This window comes from Lutra lutra, chromosome 2 (assembly GCF_902655055.1).
Source record: "Lutra lutra chromosome 2, mLutLut1.2, whole genome shotgun sequence".
Lineage (NCBI taxonomy): Eukaryota > Metazoa > Chordata > Mammalia > Carnivora > Mustelidae > Lutra > Lutra lutra.
The window spans coordinates 111,699,240-111,711,531 of record NC_062279.1 but is presented as its reverse complement, the minus strand read 5'-3'; the positions used below and the strand labels follow the sequence as shown (position 1 = coordinate 111,711,531).

The window sequence follows — 12,292 nt, the reverse complement described above, 5'->3', positions numbered from 1 at the left end:
GTACGAAGGGCCATCTTAGGTTATTTAAGTTGTGAACTGCCACATCTAAGCAGATGCTATTCACACTGTAGTTATATAATAAAAGGACTAGAGATGTTTAGTCCTTTACTTATGCAGTAGATCAGAGACTCTCGTATATAAAGCCACCTGACGGTCATAGTTGTGAATATCATCGAATCATCTCTCATACATAGAATGAACAACACACCCATGGGATAGTTATACCCTCTCCCTTCAATCTTTTGGGCATTTTGTCTCTTTTCCTTGGTTATCTCTCTGAGATGTCTGATGCCTACTTCAAACTTGACACAGTTCCTTCATCTAAAGGACCTGTTCTATTCTTTTAAGTCTTCCTTTCAGGTCCTCAAGGATACTTGAATTTAACTAGGCTTCCTTTGTCCATCATCCTACCAGGAGAGACAAAGGAACCTTCATTTTCTCTCAGATGGAGTGGCATTTAAGAACAAATAGTAAGAAAAAAAAGCAATGCTGACAATCTTAGTTATTAAGAAAATACCTATATTACTATTTCAGTATTACACGAAATAAATACCAAGCTATAGATACATTCTGAGCTGGTATCGTACCAATGAGATAAAGGTAGGTTTTGTCCAGCCAAAGCTGATACAAGAGACTTCCTGGCTGAAGGAAGGGCATGAGAACTTTCAGACAGGAATGGAAAGAAAAATCAGTGAAGGAAAGGATGCATGTGGAGGGACCCTTACTTAGCCTGGGGAATAGCTAATGGAAGAAACCTGCTTCATCAAGTTATCAGGTAAGGGCAAAACTCAGTGAAGGAAATAGAAACAAAGGTATTTAACACAAAAAATTAGGGGCTGAAAAAAATCACTGGAAGCTGCAGGAGCAAAAGTCAGGTGTCTTCTGGAGCTACTGCATTCAAGAGCACCACCATAGCCTTGATCCAGAAAAAAAGAAGAGTCTGTGCTGTCTCTTGCTGCTGCCCCCACGGATGCCGCCAGTTCTCTCTCAACAACCGTGAGGCTAACTAAGACTGTGGAACACCAAGTGAGTGTGCTAAGCAGAAAGGACATCAGGAAGAGGGACTCTGCCTCATTTCCAGCTAATTAGTGTTGGTTTTGTTTCTGTGTCTATCATTGTTTCTGTGGAAAAAGTCACTTTAAATTCTAAAAACCAGTCTGCAAAACAAGTTTTCAAAAATATTCTCTTGTAATTTGGAGTCTGTGTGCTCTTAAAATAACAAACAAACACATACCATCCCCTAAAGAAAAACTAAATCAAACAACTCCTCAGGATATATTTTATAGTCACTAAATTCATTTACTTCTTCCTCAAACATTTTTATATCTACAGTTACCATCATTGCAAGGGAGTGCATAAAAATTTTAAGTTTCATTTGTAGGACTTGAGAAAAAAAAGAAAACAAGCCTTAGTGATAATATTATCAATGAATGATTTAGCACAAAAGCTGGCTTCTTATACAAAGGGTTGCACTGCCCCAATTTTTTGTTCATTTTTGGTTTCTTTCCAATTTTAGTATATGCGCTGTGGAAGCAAGCACTCATTTTTGTTTTTTTGCTAAGTTCTTCTTTGGTGCTCATTTGTGGTAAATGCATATCTCAGGTGTAATTCTCAATTATTGTGTATGTGGGCTTACAGTACAAAAATACATCATTAATAAAAAATAATATTTTCTGGGGCACCCGGGTGGCTCAGTTGTTAGGTGTCTGCCTTGGGCTTGGGCCGTGGTCCCAGCGTCCTGGGATCAAGCCCCTCATCAGGCTCCCTGTTCAGTGGGAAGCTGGCTTTTCCCTCCCTCCATTCCCTCTCCTTGTGTTCCCTCTCTCTCTGTCAAATGAGGAGATAAATATCTTAAAAAATATATATATTAAAAAAAATTCAACCATTTTAAAGGAATACAGGAATAAAAATTTCCATGACAGGGAATGATAGAAGTAGGTATGCAAAGTGCTGGGATGTATGTTTTCTAGTATATATATTTCATTTTTTTTGTGTCATCCTTTTTCTTTGTACCATAAGCAATTTTGGTAAGACCAGAGATATTGATGATGTAAAATCCACAGATGTGTACATGAAATAATATTTTACAAGCTCTCTTACAACATTTGAAAATTTACTTTGAGAACCTTAGTCCCTCACCACCACCACCACCCAGGGAGTTCCTGTTGCTGTTTTCTTCACTTTCCCAGTTGAACTAAAGCAAGAGGAAACCAAGCCCTTTAGCTACTGAGTCATGGTATAGTTGGTATAGTTGGGGAGCAGGGTAGCATTAGGAAGGGAATCGGGAAGATCTCCTGGCAACCAATTATTTGCTTCAGTCACCATGCCATTTCTTATATTGTCATAAGGATGAAAAATTACACTTCTACGCGGTGAGCGAGACTAATGCTAAGGCATATTTTGTGTGTCCCATGCAATGGTATTTCTGTTTTCTGAATGAAATGTTGAAATCCTAGAAGTTATACTTTACCTATTAATAGATTTAGTGATGATATTGGAGTCTGTGAGAGGTTACAAAAAGGACAGATGAAGAATAATTAAAGGAGACAGGTATCAATTCCCTGTCCCAACACTACAGGCTTTAGCAAAGGCAGATAATCATTTGAATTCCTGCTCTTTAATGTGATTCTGAAGATTGGCTGATCTCAGGTATTTTCGAGAGTCTAATTACTGTTTCTGCTGGTGAAGATCCATCCTACGTCTAACTCAGTTCTTTTATTAAATTTCTTGCCTACTCTTGAAGACAACTGATATGTTGTAATGCTTATTATGATACTTCATGTAGTGAGAACAAATTCAGAGGGTTTCAAAAATTACCCAACTTCTCCTGTCCCTTACTAATACTTCTTTCCGTTTGGTACTAACAGAAAGCAATTTTCTTGCTTTTCCACTTTTAAAATGAAGTTTAGATCTCTTTTGTGTTCATGTGACGAACCTACTCTTGGAGAGTCCCTGTCTCGCTTCTACACATGCCTTCAGACATTGATTGCATATCTAGAGAAATACACCCACACCTTTTCAGAGGCGCTAGGTGTGTGTTCAGAAATGCCAAGATGGAGGGCAGGAAGGGAGCAACTATCCCCTAAAACACAGCACAGGGGTATCGACTTGAAGTTGGGGAAAAAAAAAATGTTTACATGTAAGGCTTTTAGACAAGTGACCGTTATGGAGGTACTTCCACAGAGCCCCGGGTGCCGGCCTGAGCCTCCTCTGCCCCACAGCAGGACAAGGGCTGTGCTGACCCCGCCAGACACGCGATCCCAGGGCACCCGCCACCACGCACGCATGGCCCCGCAGCCCGGCCCAGAGCGCGCGGTCTAACCGCTCCTCCGGGCAGCTTCCCCGAACGCCGCAGAGACCAGCGCCTCACGCCGAGCAGAGAGCACAGGCGCCGCCCGCCCGCCTACTTCCCTCCGCTGCCGGGTGGGGCTCGGGAAACCGGCCGGGCCGCGCCGCCCCTCCCCGCTCACCTGCTCGCGCTCCTCCAGCGGACGCTGCCCGCGTCTGCGCGGGCTCGCTCCGGGCTCCGGCTCTGTCCCCGCCACCGGCCGCTCCGCCAGCGCGTCCCCGTCCTCGTCGCGCTCCCCACCGCTGCTGCCGCCGCCGCCGCCACCGCCGCCGCCACCAAGCAGCTCCCCGGCCGAGCACATCCCGTCGCCAACTCCCGCCGCCGGGACGGCCGCCGGAGGAGGCCGAGCGTGAAATGCGAGGCAGCGGTCGCCACCCGAGGACCGTCCGGAGATCGGCCGCGCTGCCACAGACTGGAGTCTCCGGAGCGCGCCCCGCTGGCCAGGGTGCCAGAAGTACCAGCCCAGCCCGGCCTCTCCTGTCACTGGCTCGCCCCGCCCCGGCCCCCGGGGCGGAGCACACCCGGGGGAGGGGCCAGGGCGGGGGCGGAGCCAACGGGGGCGTGTGTGAGAGAATTGAGAGCGACTGTGTGTGTTCGCGCGTGTTTGTGAGATTGTGTGAGAATGTACATGAAGAGACTGTATGTACGTGTGTGTGAGAGATTGTGTGTGAAGAAAGAGTCTGTGTACGAGATAGTGTGTATGTGTGTGTGTGTGTGTGAGACTGTTGGAGTGTGTGAGAGTGACTAGGTACATAACAGACTGAGAGATTTTGAGATTGTATGTGTGAGAGTGTGTGTGTAAAAGTATTAGAAAAGCAGTGTGTGCGAGAAATAAGGTGTGTATGTAAGAAAGTGTGTTTGTGAGGGAGGGAGGGGAGAATGTGTGTTGGGGTTGTGTGTAATTAACAGTTACACCCCTGCAGGGTACTTCTGTTCTTCCCTGAAACAGGGGTTGTGCCTGGGTGTGCTGCTGGATGCCTGTCCTGAGTAGCCGTCCATCCTTTGCAAGTAATACACATTTCTCTCTTTTGTTCCTTTTGTCTTCTGTCTAGTATCTCTCTGAAGGTCTGTGTCTTTGTCTCTGTTAGGTGTTTCTTCGATGTGTGTTGGTTGTTGGAGCCTTGGGAGTATTTGGTAGTGTATCTGCCTTTGTGTATATTTCTGTGAATGGGCAGGGATATGTCTTTCTCTCTCAGTGGATGGTAAGGGGGATACAACTAATTCGTTAGTCTTTTCCTTACTACCTGTGATATTATGATTTATAAGAAATATACAGTTGACCCTTGAAGGTTGTAGGGGTTAGGGACACTGACCTGCACAATCAAAAAACCATGTATAACTTTTGACTCCTCAAAGAATTACTGTTAGCCTAGTGTTGACTGGAAAGAAGTCTTACTGATACATATATATAGTTGATTAGTATATTTTGTGTGTTATAGGTATCATATACTGTATTCTTACAATAAACTACACTAGAGAAAAGATTATGCTACTAAAAAAGAAATCACAGGAAAGAGAAAATACTTAATAGTACTATGAAAAATCCAAGCATTAGTGGACCTGCACAGTTCAAACCTGTGTTGTTCAAGAATCAACCATATATTTGGTCTTCATCCTGTTGGAACAGAGCTCCTGAAACCTTGGAATTTCCTACTGGAGGAGAATGATAAACGTCTTTTCTTATGCTAATGAGGAAACATTTGGAAAGCCTCTAGTTAACTAAGGATGGGGGCTAACTGCTGGGAGAATAATCCTGGTGACTACCAGGTTAGGATTTTTAGTCCCACCCCCTGAACTCCAGGAGGGTAGAGAGGTTTTGGAAGTTGAATCAATCAAGGATGGTCAATGATTTAATCAATCATGTCTATGTAATGAAGCCCCACTGGAAGCTCAAAAGGACAGAGGTTCTTAGAACTTCTGGGTTAGTAAACTCAGGAACATGTAAGCTGAGTGGTTCACACAGAACATGGAAACTCAGTGCCCCTTCCAACACATCTTGTCCTATGTACCTCTACATCTGGCTGTTCATCTGTGTCCTTTATATTATCCTTTATAATATATAGATTAGTAAAAGTTTCTGTGAGCTGTTCCAGCAAGTTCACTGAACCCAGGATAGGGTCATGGAAACCTCCAATTTAGAGCCAGTTGGTCAGAAGCACAGGTAACAACCTGGACCTGCTATTGGCATCAAAAGGAGGTTAGTCTGTGGTACTGAGCTCTTAAGGTGTGAGATCTGTGATCTTAGCTCCAGGTAGATAGCATCAGAACTGAGTTAACTGCTTGATGGTGTTAGAAAACACACATTAAACCACTCTACCCATTTTGTTGAAGGGAAGTTGGAGGGTATTTAAAAAAAAAAAACACAAAAAAAACTTTGTATATCTTTTACCTGTTCTTTGAGGAAAATTATAGACTATTGTATAGATAAAATATCAGGCTATTTGTCAAAGGAAAATTAATATGCCTATGTATGGAGAAGAATGAGTTATTTGGAATCTCCTATTAAAATGTCTTCAGGCACAGAGAGGGAATTAAAATAGAAACTTAGAGAATTATTTTATTTATTTATTTTTTAAAGAGATTTTTATTTTTTTAATTGACAAAGAGAGCACTCAAGCAGGGGGAGTGGCAGGCAGAGGGAGAGGGAGAAGCAGGCTCCCTGTTCTGGGCTCCATCCCAGGACCCTGGGATCATGATCTGAGCCAAAGGCAGAGGCTTAACTGACTGAGCCACTCAGACATCATTTAAAGACTTATTTTAAGATCTGTTTCCTGTTTTTTGCAATCAGGACTATAGAAACTAGAAAATATGCCTTTGGATATCACAAATTAGAAAGAAAATTAATCTGGTTTATTTCCTTTCTTAAAAACCTTTTAAGACCCAGAGGAAAGTATTTAATATTATATATATAATGAGAAACAAATGTCTCCATGGGAAGCCAAAAATAGTACCTGATGGGCCTCTTTGCTTTGCTCTAATGACAACATTTTTATTCTTGAAATTTTGCTTTGGCTCTCAGTAATATTTCTTATAAATAATGGCCTATAAATTTTTTACAAAAAGCTTTACGATTATATATAGTGGCACAGAGAACATCAGCCTTTTACTGCCAACTCTGTGGAGTTTAACAGTTCCCCCTCTTTTGGCCTGTGTCTGACAACTTGATAAGTCAAGCAGCTATGCACTCTTCAGTCAGGTTACAGAGTGAACAGAAATTCCTTTTATATATGAGGATTCAGAAGGCATAGAATAGATATAGTAGGGCAGGTAAAAAGAGTAAGATAGAGCTTAGTTTTGTTCATCTTGGGGGTCAAGTCTTACAGAAAACCTTTGGTTCTAGAATATATTCTCTGGACTTTCAGAGATTCAGGCTTTTTCTTCAAGAATTGTATTCAGTCATTTAACACGTATTTATTGAACACCACTAGGCATTAGGCCCAGGTCTAGGTCCCTACTCTTTTTTTTTTTAATTTTTATTTATTTATTTATTATTTATTTATTTTTTTTTAAGATTTTATTTATTTATTTGGCAGACAGAGATCACAAGTAGGCAGAGAGGCAGGCAGAGAGAGAGGAAGGGAAGCAGGCTCCCCGCTGAGCAGAGAGCCCAATGCGGGACTCCATCCCAGGACCCTGGGATCACGACCTGAGCCGAAGGCAGCGGCTTAACCCACTGGGCCACCCAGGCACCCCTAGGTCCCTACTCTTAAGAAGGTTCCATTTTATTCTCTTTCAAATTCTGGTCTGTTTATCTGGCAAAATCCAAGAACTTCCACAAAAGAGTGGCCAAAATCTTCTGATCCTCGTCCAGGACTGATGTCACAACTTCTTCTTTTGTCTTAGTGTTGTCTACCTTTCATTTAGTGAATGAGTTTTCTCTTTGAACTGTGATTCCTTTGTTCATAAAGACTTTGGTCTTTCCTAGAGATTTAGGGAATCACTTCTTTAAAAAAAAATTCTAATAGTAGCATTTTGTGAAAAAATAAAAAACAAAAAAAACAAAACAAAAACAAAAACAAAAACAAGAAACATTATTCAGATTACATCCCAGACAGCACACTTTCAACCACATCTTATGGGAGGGGAAGGCCGTTTTCACTGGACTGTACAATATGGATATTATATGTAAAAAGCTATTATTGCAGTTACCTGTGGCAAATATATTTGCTATTACCTAGGCAACTATGACATGTTGGTCTCAAATTGTGTGTAGTTTAGTTGTGATTTTATTAGTGTATTTACCTTGAGTTTTCACAGGAATTAGTAAGTGGCAAGAAACAGATGCCTGTCTAAAGAGTGGCCTATGTAGTGCTAATGTGTCTTGTGCAGTTGCTTTGGGAATAAGAACTTTTAATCTCTCACTTTCACACCTTTAATAACTTATTTTTATTTTTCTTCCACTCTTACTTAGACATTTTTCCAGAGGAAAATGAACAAATCAGAGTGATCTGTCCTCATTTAGTACTATAATCTTAGAAATAACAAGTGCAGTTATTTGTGGAAACTTCATTTTCAATTTGATTTTTTTTCATATTACTATGATGTTAATTTGTTATGTTTCCTGTGTTTTAATTTTTGCTTCATATATGATTTTTTTCTGCTTCTTTTCTGTTTAGCAGATCCTTTGGTATGAGGAATTATTTTTGAGATGTTTGGAATCTGAACCAAAAATCTCAGGAAAAGGTATGGTTTCTAGATTGATATATGTGGATTTAAAGGAAAAGTAACTTATTGGAGACCATGCACTTTCTTCAGCCTTCCTTTAGTTTCAGGAAGCTATATCAGAGAGATGTTGAACCAATGCTTGCTCAATGTTCTTTAGCCTTCCCAGAGAGACCACTCTGATTCAGAGGAGCAGACATTTGCCCTTCTTGGAATTAATTTTTAGACTTGCTGTTGCTAAAGAACAAAATTCAACTGAGGCCATTTTAAGGATCGTATTGGCTTATTCAGTGATTCATGGATTGAGCAATATCCATTATAGCAGACAGAAAGGAGCTCCAAAGAATTGTTCAATTCAGGAGGGTTTTATAGACCAAAATGAGGAGGAGCAAGGAAGTTATACTGGGCATTTGCTGACTGGAGCAGAGGGAAGTTTGGAGCTGGGTTAGATAACTTGTCTTGTGCAGGCAAGTGCTGACTGGTTGAGCTAGGCCTTCATTTCCTGGGAGAGCCTAACAGAGAAAATTAAGTTTTGGTTTGCTAACATGGGGCTTAACATGAGTGGACTCCAACTAAGGCCTAATTTGGTTACTTTAACACTGTTTATTCTCTTCTTTGACGTGACTTTATATCTACATGTGCTGCTGAGTTCTTCCCCTACAGTCGGAATGCAAATTAAGAGTTGTGTTTGGCTTAAAAAAAAAAATGTTGAGATTGCTATTCCAATTCACTAGTAGAGGAAAAAAAAAGTAATTATAAAGTACCACTTAATGTATGTTACCAATTTTTAAAATGTTGAATTGGACCTAGTATGGCCTTAAGGAAATGTTAAACTCAGTTATTGCCAGTAGTGCTAACATTCTTTTGTTAGTACATATTCAGAACCATAAAAATATCCATACCCTTTGGCTTAGTAACCCCAGATGTAGGAAATAATTCAAAAGGGGAAAAGCCTGTTTGTATAAAGATGTTTATGGTAGAACTATAGTGAAGACTTCAAAGAAGCCTGAATGCCAACAGGGAAATGGCTGAGTAAATCTGATACACCAATACAACTGAATGTGTAAGGTGTTAAAATGTTAACAATGGAGATTTTTGTCTCAATGTAGTAAATATATTTACTATAATGCTGAATGAAAAAGTACAGGTTGGTGGTAGCAGTGCCACCCAGCTATCCTATATCCCAGAAGCTGGGAAGATTAAAAGAGTAATACAAAAGTTAGCTTTGTTCCATTAGGGAATAAGTCTGATAGAAGTGAAATTATGTAAACATTGATCAAATCTGAAAGAGAAAATTTTTAAATTGGGGGGGCAGGGTGGTATGCTCCCTTATAAAATTAACTTTACTGTTGTAATTTAAAAATAAACATTTGTAAAGATTTGTATCTGTTTTCCTTATAAAATGGGATAGCTGGCACCCAAAGTCTGGTGGATTCAACTCCATAGCTGAAAGTTCTATCACCTTTTGTTGAATAATTTAGTTCTTGAATGGGTTTGGATCTTTTATTCATGCTGTTCTCAATAATTTAGAATCTTAGAGTTGGAAGGAATCTAACAGTCAGTTTAGAGCAACCTCCCACCCAATATAGAGATCCCTTCTATAACATTCATGACAGATGGTCACCCTCCTTCTGCTTGAAAGCTTCCAACTATGGGAAACTCATTACTTCATTGTGCCACCTGTTCAGTTACTGGATATCTTTAATTGTTAGAAAGTTCTTCACATCTACTGAATTGAATCTGAAGCCTTTTCTCCTCTGCCTATTGGTCTTTATTCTTTCCTGAAGTATAAGAAAACAGATTGGTCTTTCTTTCCCCTTAAGATATTTTTTTTTTGGGCGTTTTATAAAAGGCAATTTTTATCTTCTCTTCACCTTTATTTTTTCCATTTTTGCTTATGGATAGATGTTGTAGAATTTTTGGATTTTGCCATTTGTTATCTGTACCTACTTCTTGTGTTAATAGTATTCCAGCTTTTTTTTTTTTTTTAATTGATCCAACTCTCCCCCACTCTTAGTCTGTGATTTCAGTGAATATGACTTTTCCTAAGTCCAGGACTGGGAAATATGACCATTGCTAAGTAAATCAAATGCATTTGACCTTGTTTTCCTCCCATGGCCACAGAGATTGGTTAAAGGATGGACACACCATGACCAAGTCAGGCTGATCAGGGTCAATAAAATTTAGTTCTGGGACTTAAAAGCAAAATCTGATCTACAGGATTGGTGTGTGATGATATGAACTCGGAAATATAGGAGAACCACCTTATAGCCTAATAATGAAGCTGACCTAGTGGAATACATGACTGAGAGATGAATATTTTTAGCCAGTTCCTCTAAAAGTTAAGTGACCCCTATATGCCTTTTTCAGTCATGTTGGCCAATGAATCTATCACCATAATATTCACTGCCCGCCCACCCCTTTTCTCATAGGCCATCTTGGTTGTGATGGCTTCATCACTTAATAAAGGAATTAGAATGACACAGGCTCTAAATGAGAAACAGAAGAAAGGAGTAGTTTGCAACTATTAGACTGCAGAAATTTGGACAGTTCATTTAAAGCTTGATATTGAGTTCCATCATCAGTTAAATGAGCAGATTGAAGTAGACAATTTTAAAAACCTCTGTTTTAAAATTCTATGATTTCCATATGACTTTGCCTCCAGATCTAGCCTGTGTGTCCTGGCTGCTGTCTTTTGCATTTATTCCAGTCAGTCAGGCTATTCTTATTAGGAGATTAATTCTCAAAAGCAAAAGGATAGAAACAATTTTCTTATGCTGCATATTCCTTTATCACTCAAATTGCCTAAGATTATTTTCTGCACCCTCCTCAAATTTTTTAAAATGTTTTAATGAACATATAAATTGTCCTATTAACATTCTAAGGCATCTATAATTTTAAGACCCTTTACTCAGCAAATATTAGGTCTATAACCCTTCTGTCTCCAACTTGTTATTTTGAAAGATTTCAAACATTCAGAAAAGTTGCAGGAATACCAAGAGAGCTTTCTCCTTGATTGACGAGATGTTGATGTTTTGTCATAACATTTGCTTTCCTGTATATGTTTATATGTTTAAAATGTATATGTTTATACTCTCAGTATATGTTTAAAATAGTGTATAAAGGAAACTAAGGACTTTTTAAAAAACTAAGGACAGGGCATCTGGGTGGCTCAGTTGGTTAAGTGACTGCCTTCAGCTCAGGTCATGATCCTGGTGATCCTGGGGTGCCAGGATCAAGTCCTGCACCAAGGTTCCCTGCTCAGTGGGGAATCTCCTTCTCCCTCTGACATTCCCCCTGACTGCTCCTGCTCTCTCTTTCACACATTCTCTCTCCCTCAGATAAATAAATAAAAGCTTTAAAAAAATAAAACTAAATAAGGGCTTTTCAGAGGAGTCTTGTCTGGGAACATTTAGAAGGATCCGGAGAAGAGAATGAGTGGAGGTGGTAGAAGGTACAAGTTAGTAATTCAAGAGTCTTGACTTTGCCTGAATTCTAATCCCGACTCTCTCTAATTCTCAGTTTTTGTATTTGCAATATACAGGTATTATTGGCACTCAAGTTCATAATCAAAACATACTAATTAGTATTAATGTTATGTGAGTAGAACTAATAATGAGGTATGTGTGATTTTTCATTGCATATGGGAAACCTATAGTTATTTTTTCTCTATAGATGAGCTTGGACCTTGAGTTTCCTCACATATGAAATAAATTAGTGGTTGGCCCAAAAGGGAATACAAAAAGCTTTAACAGAAATTAAAGTATATGTGTTTTTGGCTGGGCAAGCAACCCCATGCTGAGAGTTTCAAACAGCATCTGCAAATATCTTGCTAGTGGAAGTAAATCCAGATTGAAGGAAGAAGATGGTTTTCATCTCATGTGCCAGTTAATCTTAATGACTGCCTGGTACACTCTGTAAGATGGCTTTTGAGAACTTTTTGGCAAAGAATGACTACCATGGTAAGGGAAATATGAGTGATGGTGCAAGTGCCCTGTCTTTATCATCTTTGATCTAGGTATGAAAGACAAAGAAGGCAAGTTTCATCAATAGGGCATGACCTTGACAAAAGGCTAATAAATACTATTAAGGGGGCACCTGGGTGGCTCAGAGGGTTAAGCCTCTGCCTTTGGCTCGGGTCGTGGTCTCAGGGTTCTGGAATTGAGCCCCATGTCGGGTTCTCTGATCAGCTTCCCCCAGCTCTCTGCCTGCCTCTCTGCCTGCTTGTGATCTCTCTCTCTGTCAAATAAATAAAATCCCCCCAAAAATACTATTAAGACT

General features: G+C 40.0%; 1 protein-coding gene across 1 annotated transcript in view; it reads right to left on the bottom strand.

Annotated features, from left to right (window-relative positions):
• The window catches only part of FAM241A (family with sequence similarity 241 member A), a 45,367-nt gene extending 41,520 nt beyond the window's left edge, over positions 1-3,847 (bottom strand). The window contains exon 1 of the mRNA XM_047718224.1: positions 3,471-3,847. Coding sequence (XP_047574180.1) covers positions 3,471-3,650 — 180 coding nt within the window. The 5' untranslated portion in view covers positions 3,651-3,847. The remainder of the gene's footprint in view (positions 1-3,470) is intronic.
• Positions 3,848-12,292: the final 8,445 nt, after the last annotated feature.